A 9,875-nucleotide genomic window follows, 5' to 3' on the forward strand; every position below is an offset into this window, starting at 1 on the left:
CAGACACCTCAGGGCTAAAGAGAATGAGCTCCCCTGAAAGGGAAAAATTCTTGTGAGTAAAAATCAGGAATGTGGACTGTAACCACTGCTCTGAAACCTTAGAAATTTCCTTTCTATGGCTGGGCTTGTTCCTACCTATACCATAAAAGACCATCTCTACAGTTCTTCACATTAAATGATCCTTGATTACAATAAACTGGATTAGCTTTTTCCTAGGGCTGAACTCAAAACATTTTGAGAATATTATCACCAGTATTTCTACCACTCCACCTACCCTGTGAGCATTTGACTCTGCCCCAACTAGTCTTGTTTATTACCCATCTAACATCTCCAGACCTTGGTGAGAAAGAACAGGGACTGGACTCTGGTCTTCTCAGCCCTAACTGAAAAGTCCAGTTTTCCTTGATAGCTGAAACTCTATGCCCCATGAGTAGCATATCTTGTAGGAATGCAGAAGCAGGATATCTACCAAAGGAGAGACTCAACTACGAAGTCTGGCAAGGATGAAACCAAACCAATCTGTGCCAAGATGGACCCCAGAGCTGGCCTTTCCCCTGCTTTCTCTATTGTTATAATACTAAAAATCATGCCCAGGGGTAGAGACTTGACATGCTAATCACACATACAACACATGAAGAAGCATGACTTATCTGTGTGCAGGTGCCAATAAATCCCCACCTCTACATGCTTAAGAGACACTCTTTTCCTGTTCCATAGAAAACTTTTCTTCTTCTGCCCATGTATTTGCCTCTTCCTTTTCCTCATAAAAAGCCCCTTGCTTTCATCCAGTAAGTGGGGCACTGTCTGGGTGTCTATCAGAACCTGCGATCTCTGAATTGCAATTCTTTAATCCTAAATAAATGCTCATTTGCCTCTCACTGTGGCTCTTTATTTTCAGATTGACAGTCTCTATAATGCTTCATGATGGGATCCCTGGGTGGCGCAGCGGTTTAGTGCCTGCCTTTGGCCCAGGGCGCGATCCTGGAGACCTGGGATTGAATCCCACGTTGGGCCCTCGGTGCATGGAGCCTGCTTCTACCTCTGCCTATGTCTCTGCCTCTCTCTCTCTCTCTCTGTGTGTGTGTGTGTGACTATCATAAATAAATAAAAATAGAAAAAATATATATATAATGCTTTATGATTTTGTATCCCACATTGAGTGGAAATTTTTTTTCCCCATCTATATCAGGTAAGATAGACTAGGTTACACTGTGTTAACAGCCACCACCCCCCCACCCCCCGCCAATCTCAGTGGTTTTCAAAAGCAAAGATTCAATTCTTATTTATGTGACCTCAATTATTTGATAGATCTAGAAGAGTTATTATTGTTTTGATTGTTCACCTTTTTTCTTATTTTGAGGATGAGAATAAGGACTTCCTGGTCAGGGAGGAAACCAGAAGTCTACATTTTATTTTACCTGATAATTGCTGGTAGTGAAAATTTATGGTTTTCCTAACTTCTATTTCCCCTTTTCTAATAGCTATCAGTTTCTATTTGGCATCCAGGTGGTTTTGGGAATGTGGTCCCACCTGTGGCTCCAGAGTGGAGGTACTGGCATATATTCTATGTGGGCATGTAGCCTAAGCTACTTTAATACAATTCTTCACACTAGCATTTCACAACTGGGTTTCCATAACAGAATTAAGCCCTATATAAAATTCTCTGAATGACGATTCTCTCAATTCTCCCAAGGCCCCATAGCCAGCAACATGCTAGAGGAACAGGACAGAAGTTAACCCACTACATAGAATGGACACCTTAGGTCATTAGAACTCAATTCCCTTTGGGACTGTGGTTGAGAAGAGTCATTATAGACTTGCTTCTAATAAAGGGAATTTTCAACTTTTAATGTTTGTGAGCTCGCTCCTGGGCTCCCAAGGTCACATTGACTTCTCCAAACTTCAAAGCATGGGCAATATTTCTGCCCTGAGCACACATTGTACATCTGTTTTGCTAGCAAATAAACTAAAAGAAACATGTCAAACTCAAGGTAAGATAAAAACCTCCCCAAGTTCCGTTCCCATACCTCCGAAGCCTACAACCTTGCACATACGAAAAGCATAAGGTAAAATCTGTAGTTTTCTTAAATTTCCTTCACCACAATGATTTGTAACTCTTGATGTAACAAAACCACATATATTCCTGTATTAAACATTCCTTCTCCAGAGCACTCTCTTCGTGAAGATTGTGTATCCCAGGCAGGAATATTACTCAGCCATTAGAAACGACAAATACCCACCATTTGCTTCAACGTGGATGGAACTGGAGGGTATTATGCTGAGTGAAGTAAGTCAATAGGAGAAGGACAAACATTGTATGTTCTCATTCATTTGGGGAATATAAATAATAGTGAAAGGGAATATAAGGGAAGGGAGAAGAAATGTGTGGGAAATATCAGAAAGGGAGACAGAACATAAAGACTCCTAACTCTGGGAAACAAACTAGGGGTGGTGGAAGGGGAGGAGGGCGGGGGGTGGGGGTGAATGGGTGACGGGCACTGAGGGGGGCACTTGACTGGATGAGCACTGGGTGTTATTCTGTAAGTTGGTAAATTGAACACCAATAAAAAATAAATTTATTTAAAAAAAAAGAAATTCTAAAAGGATTTCTCATTTTGAGTCAACACACCTGGTCAAGCAAAGAAATATCTTTGCCCTCAGAAGTCTGACAGGCATCAAAGAGCTACCAAATGAATCGAGGAACCAAAACACAGGGAAAAAAAGAATACCAGAGAGACATTACTGACAATCGTGCTGTTTTCCTTACAAGCCATTTGTTTGATTCTGAGGCAGGGGCTAAGAGGGCTGAGCCATGAACCCAGCTTTAGCAGGCTTACGGAGCCAGAGAGACAAAAAGTGGAGTTAGAGTCCTGATCAAGTGAAGGATGATAAAGCACTCCAAGTGTTCAACTGGGACTTCCAACATGCTCCATTCTAGAAGTAAGGCAAAATGGTGTGACAAGACAAGGTTCTTGTCTCACAGAGTCGAAGACTCAAAATGGTAAAGTGTTGTGAAAGTTTATTAAGTGAAGGTGAGAGCAGACTGGAAAGAAAAAGCTCTCTAGAATGAAAGGGGTCCCGAATGGGTTGCCACTGAGTGTTTCTAGGGCCTGTCTTTTATTGAAAAGTTGACCAAGGAGCTTGTAGCCTTGAGATTCTTGTGCCATCTTGGTTTGAGCAAGGACTATTAATAACATCCTTAATGACTTACTTCTTTGAGGTCTGGCCATTTTCTGTGATTACAATGAAGCCACCAAAGAAAGATACTCTCTAATATCTGGGGCCAGGTGGTCTGGTCTATTCCCTATCTCTTGGTCACTCTGGCTTAGTGCTTTTGCCTGCCAGGAATAGCCTTATAGCCTAGTCAGGGTCCCCCTATTTCTCTCTGCCTATACCTTAACCTTTCCTTACTCAACAGGAAATAAGCCAACCCTCATAAACAATGTTCCTGAAACTACAGGATAGTCCTAAACTATACACACACACACACACACACACACATATATACATATAGATATATATACATACTATGTTTTTTCCACATACATACCTAGGATAAAGTGTAATTGATAAAGTAGGTACAGTAAGAGATTAATAACAATAAGTAATAATAAAATAAAACAGTGAAGCATAATAAAAATTACATTAATGTGGTCTTTTCTCTCTTAAAATATCTTAACTCCTCTCATGGTGATGTGAGATGATATAATGCCTACATGATGAGATGAAGTGAGATGAATGATATTGTGATGTAGCATCAGTAGACTTTTGACGTTCTGGGAATGTGTCAGGAGGATCATCTGCTTCCTGAATGTGGTTGATCACTGGTAACCAAAATCGCAGAGAGCAAAACCACGTTTAAGGGGGGACTATTGAACAATCAGAGCTTACGTCACAGGTCTTTTAACTAGGCTATGGGGAAAATGCCTACATGTCCTATAATAACAGTTTCTTACAATCTGCCACAGTTTAAAAGACCAAATTAAGCACCATTAATGGGATATCAGGGGCTTAGCATAAGAGACACCATCTTGTATATAGCTGCTATTTTTGTAACCTTATGTCTGTTAAAACTGCATAATGTCCCTATACCTAGGGTTTCAGGAAGTATACACTAGACATTCGCTTAAACCAGCTTTTTGGCTTCTGTACAATGCTTATCAAGCGACTAGCGCTCAACAGAAACTGTCAACAGGATGCGGTTTATGCCTTTAGTAACCTAACCCTGAGATTACTTGGGGTTTTGAGATTTTGGAGTGCATGAGCCGCCTCACAGCCCCCAGCTTTTAATAAGCTTAATTTGGCCTTCTGACTGCTGTATATATATAAAATTCACTGCTCTAGATATAACATTAACACTGAAGATTTTATTTTTAAGCTTATTTTTTAAATCTTTTATTTAAAGATTTTATTTATTTATTTGAGAGAGAGAGAGAGCATGAGCAGGGAGGAGGAGTGGAGGGAGAAGCAGACTCCTGCTGAGCAGAGAGCCCAATGTGGGGCTGGATCCCAGGACCCTGGGATCACAACCTGAGCCAAAGTCAGACACTTAACCAACTGAGCCACCCACACTCAGGAGTTTAAATAAAATATATATTTATTGGGATGAAGAGGACAAAGAAGGATACAGAGACACCATCTGCCATTCCTCCTCCTTCTGCCTCCTCTGTCCAAAGGTGTCCAAGGAAGATACGCCCATGGTCTGGATGTCATCCCTTCTGGATGATTGAAGAAGAAGTGATTTATTGTGGAGCGGACTTGACACCATCCTACCAGGCAGTGATTGACACACTCACTGCAGCAGCCCTGCTGTGGTCATTGCAGGCCTTCCAGTGCCTTCCTTTGGATTGCTGAGAGAGGGGGAGGCTTTTTTTCTCATGGTCACAGCTTCCTGGGGAGTGACAGATCAGAAGCTGAGCTCACCAGAAACCTTGTCCCATCTTGGTAGAACAAGGTTGCTAAAGAAGCACAATGTTGCTTTGGATTTTGCCTGTTGTATTTAAAAGTTCTGGAGCTTTCTCGCCTTCCCACATCCCACAAGGCTAATACACACAAACAAAACAAAAACAAGATCTTGTGACCCCTCTTGGGAAAGTCTAGGTCATTATAAACTTTGTGGAGGATGATTCAGGAAATGTATCAAAGGCTCTGAACAATAAAAACATTTGGCCCCACAATTCCATTTCACCAATTTCCTCTAAGGAAACATTAAAGAAGACAGCAAAGATGTACACATGGAGACACTATTGCCATGTTGCAAACAATAGGAAAACGAAACAGCAACTAAATATTGAATGAGTGTGGTAAATGAATTCTGCTATATTTATTAAATTGCACACTGAAATACTGTGTAGGCATTAAAGTATAAGGCAACTGAATATTTACTAACATAGAAAGGCATTATTAAGTGAAAAAGCAAGTTTCAAAACAATTTGAATTCATTATGAAATCTATCTATCTATCTATCTATCTATCTATCTATCTATGGAGCAGAAGTCAAAGTTTAGAATTTATACCAAATAGTTGTCTTTGGGTAGTAGAAATACAGGTAATTATTTTGGGTTTATTTTTATTTGAACATTTTTTGCAAGAAATGCACATTTGTTAGCTTAATAAAAACAATGAAAGTTAAAACCAACAAATGAGGTACCTCCTGGTGGTACCTCATTGTCTACAGACTCTATCTTAAGCTCTTGTAAAAGGCATTGGAGGCCATTTGAAATCCTTCGCAATTACCCTCTAAACTTTATCACTGGCTGCCGCTTGTCTCAGCAGGTACACTCAGCTGGCACGTTCTCCTCACTTGTCAGGCTGTTTCCTGCCTGTGTCTTTGTCCACCTGTTCCTGCTTAATAATAATCACACTGAATATGGGCCACCTATTATCTCTTTAAATCTCACGGCTACCCTCTGAGTGACAAAATGCTATTGCACTCAATGTACAGATGGCCTAGCTGGGGATGACTATGACCACACAAGGGATAGGTAGGGCTGGGACGAGAATGCTGGCTGGCTACTGCAGACAGGAAGACTCCTCTACATACCATTTTCCCTCCTCTCTTGCAGCAATATTACTTTGCCCCACCACTTTGCCTGGGTAGCTCTTTGCATGGCATGGCGTTACGTTAAGTCTTAGCTCAGCTGTCACCACCCTTAGGAAGCCTCCTCTGAATCTTCCCTCACCAACAATCCAAGCTAGGCTTTCCTCCTTTGTGCCCCCCCAACCCTTCTGCCCAGAGCATAAACACTGCCTTCAGACATGGTACTAAAATACTCTTCTTCCCTGTCTATTGTGAGTTCCTGATTCAAGTTTGTAACCCAATTTGAGGCCGTTAATAGGCACTTGGTCATTATCAATTGAGTGAATTGAACCTCCAATCAATTCAATTCTCCCTGTCTGTCAAAGTCTAGTCTGGCTCCACTGACTGATCTGCAAAGGATTGCTCCCTCTTTCCATCTGCCACATCCCAGTGTAACCCTTCTCATTAGTTACTATTCAGTTTCTATTCATTGCATTGTACATGGCTGGTTGAACCAAGTATAGATTGAGTCTCACAGTTACCTCCTGCATTCTACTGCCTCCACCACCACTTCTTTTTTTTAATAATAAATTTATTTTTTTATTGGTGTTCAATTTGCCAACATACAGAATAACACCCAGTGCTCATCCCGTCAAGTGCCCCCCTCAGTGCCCGTCACCCATTCACCCCCACCCCCCACCCTCCTCCCCTTCCACCACCCCTAGTTCATTTCCCAGAGTTAGGAGTCTTTCATGTTCTGTCTCCCTTTCTGATATTTCCTACCCATTTCTTCTCCCATCCTTTCTATTCCCTTTGTTCATGAGTGTGTGTGAAGCTGGGGAGTTTTGTTTTGAATGAAGGATAGAGCGGTAGCAAACAGGAGAGATGGCTCAATGGAGTGAGGAGCCACAGTAATGACAGGTAGGATGGGCTGCCCAGTGTTATGGTCTTCCCATAGAAGAAAGGCACAGTAAATATTGCTTTGAAGACCAAGAGGTGAAAATCAACCTAGAGCAAAGGAAAAGAACTTGTCTACAAGTTTTCCCTGAACAACAGGGGACAATGTCCAGAGAGAGCATAGGTTAGCACAAAAGCAGTGGAAGCTGTGCCCAGCAGAGCTGGAAATGGGCAACCTCTCCCAGTGAACCTGCCACAGGATAGTGCAAGTTGTCTTTTCCAGGTGGCTTATAAGCAGCAGGTGCATTAGAGAGGGCCAGGTCAGGACCATGAGTGGATGTGTGCTAGAGAGCACCAGAGACCGACCCCTCCCTGGGTCATAACCTGGCATATTTTATTTTGTGTGTGTGTGTGTGTGTGTGTGTGTGTTTAGTGTCTTTTTATTTTTTTTATAAATTTATTTTTTATTGGTGTTCAATTTGCCAACATACAGAATAACACCCGGTGCTCATCCCATCAAGTGTCCCCCTCAGTGCCCGTCACCCAGTCACCCCCACCCACCTCCCTTTCCACCATCCCTAGTTCGTTTCCCAGAGTTAGGATTCTCTCATGTTCTGTCTCCCTCCCTGATATTTCCCACTCATTTTTTCTCCTTTCCCCTTTAACCCCTTTCACTATTTTTTATATTCCCCAAATGAATGAGACCATATAATGTTTGTCCTTCTCTGATAGACTTATTTCACTCAGCATAATACCCTCCTGTTCCATCCACGTCGAAGCACATGGTGGGTATTTGTCATTTCTAATGGCTGAGTAATTTTCCATTGTATACATAAACCACATCTTCTTTATCCATTCCTCTTTCGATGGACACCGAGGCTCCTTCCACAGTTTGGCTATTGTAGACATTGCTGCTATGAACATCGGGGTGCAGGTGTCCCGGCGTTTCATTGCATCTGTATCTTTGGGGTAAATCCCCAGCAGTGCAATTACTGGGTCATAGGGCAGATCTATTTTTAACTCCCTGAGGAACCTCCACACAGTTTTCCAGAGTGGCCGTACCAGTTCACATTCCCACCAACAGTGCAAGAGAGTTCCCCTTTCTCCGCATCCTCTCCAACATTTGTGGTGTCCTGCCTTGTTAATTTTCCCCATTCTCACTGGTGTGAGGTGGTATCTCATTGTGGTTTTGATTTGTATTTCCCTGATGGCAAGTGATGCAGAGCATTTTCTCATGTGCTTGTTGCCCATGTCTATGTCTTCCTCTGTGAGATTTCTGTTCATGTCATTTGCCCATTTCATGATTGGATTGTTTGTTTGTTTGCTGTTTGGCATATTTTGAAAGGCTAGAGTGGTGGCACTGTAGTCCTATGATCAGGAAAGCTGAAAGATTAGAACCTGCAAAATTCCAGTATTAGTGTTAGCACTGCCAAAGCTGGTGAGTCCTGGGGACAGTGGGTTACATATAGGTGTCTTTTCTTCATCACAGATATATAAGCTGATTCTGAACTGGAGCTATGTCCTAATCACTCTTGTGTCTCCCATAGGACAATGGCTTGCACAGGGTAGAGGAAATTCCCAGTCTCCACTTCAATACCCAAAATTATCTCATGTCAACCTCTGGAAGGCTTTCCCTAGGAACAGTCTTCCCAGAGCCCCATGCATGTCCTTGTTCCTCAGGCTGTAGATGAAAGGGTTCATCATGGGGGTCACCACAGCATACATCACTGTGGCTACTGAGTCCTTCATGGAGTAGGTCTGGAGGGGCTGCAGATATACCATACCAAGTGTCCCATAGAAGAGGGAGACTACAGCCAAATGGGAGGCACAGGTGGAGAAGGCTTTGTACTTCCCAGTGGCTGAGGGTATTCGGAGGATGGCTCTGACAATTCGGACATAGGACATTATCATGAACCCTAAGGGGGTGAGGAAGATAAAGCAGCCTGTGGCAATCAGCACTGTGTGATTGACTTGAGTGTTGGAACATGCGAGCCTCAGCAGAACATACATCTCACAGAAGATGTAGTGGATCTTCCGGGATCCACAAAATGTCACTCTGGTCATGAGGAGGGTGTGGGTGAGGCCATAGAGGGCAGAAAGTGCCCAACACAAGGCGAGGAGCAAAATACAGAGTCCAGGGCTCATGGCTGTGGTGTAGTGGAGGGGGCGGCAGATGGCCACATAGCGGTCATATGCCATTGTGGCCAGGATGAGGTTGTCCAGGGCCACCAAGGAGACCAGGAAGTAAAGCTGTGTCAGACACCCTGCATAGGAGATGGCTTTGTTCTGAGACTGGAGGCTCACCAGCATCTTGGGTATTGTATTGGTGACAAAGAAGAGGTCAGTGAAGGAAAGGTTGGCCAGGAAGAAGTACATGGGAGCGTGCAGGCGGGGATCAAAGCTGATGGCCAGGATGATGAGCACATTTCCCACCACTGTGACCAGGTACATGGACAGGAACATCCAGAACTGGACCTGCTGCTGCTCAGGACTCTCAGAAATCCCCAGGAGCAGGAACTCAGAGACTCCACTATTGTTGACTCCATCCATTTCCCCAACTGTCTGCAACATAGAGACCAACAAATGTTTGCTTACTAAGTGCCTTCAATTGAACAAAGACATTCATAAGCAAAATTAATTGTTTTCTTAGAATTAAAATAGGTTAGACTAAATTTTGTAATTAAAATTTTATTATCAAAGTATAATTGATATACAATGTTATATTAGTTTCAGGTGTACAACAGTGATGCAATTCTATACATCATGCAATGCTCACCACAGTATATGTCGTCATCATCTGTCACCATACAATGTTATTACAATATTATTAGCGATATTCTCTATGCTGTACTTTTCATTTCCCTGGCTTATTTTATAACTGGAAGTCGATACCTCTTACCTCTTTCATCTATTTCACCCATCCTCCCACCCTCCTCCTCTCTGGCAACCACCAATTTGT

The 9,875-nt window shown here is 42.7% G+C and overlaps 1 protein-coding gene across 1 annotated transcript; it reads right to left on the minus strand.

The window, feature by feature from the left end:
* Window positions 1-8,524: 8,524 nt before the first annotated feature.
* LOC140607431 (olfactory receptor 1D2) lies at window positions 8,525-9,466 on the minus strand. The gene has a single exon (XM_072782173.1). It carries the CDS (start codon window positions 9,464-9,466, stop codon window positions 8,525-8,527), a length of 942 nt encoding a protein of 313 aa, XP_072638274.1.
* Between the last annotated feature and the right edge of the window lie 409 nt (window positions 9,467-9,875).

The sequence above is a fragment of the Canis lupus genome, chromosome 16 (genome assembly GCF_048164855.1).
Source record: "Canis lupus baileyi chromosome 16, mCanLup2.hap1, whole genome shotgun sequence".
In the NCBI taxonomy this organism is placed as follows: Eukaryota; Metazoa; Chordata; class Mammalia; order Carnivora; family Canidae; genus Canis; species Canis lupus.

What these genes read in the sequence shown, in the direction of transcription:
- LOC140607431 (XM_072782173.1), bottom strand. Translation starts at nt 9,466, where the DNA reads ATGGATGGAGTCAACAATAGTGGAGTCTCTGAGTTCCTGCTCCTGGGG.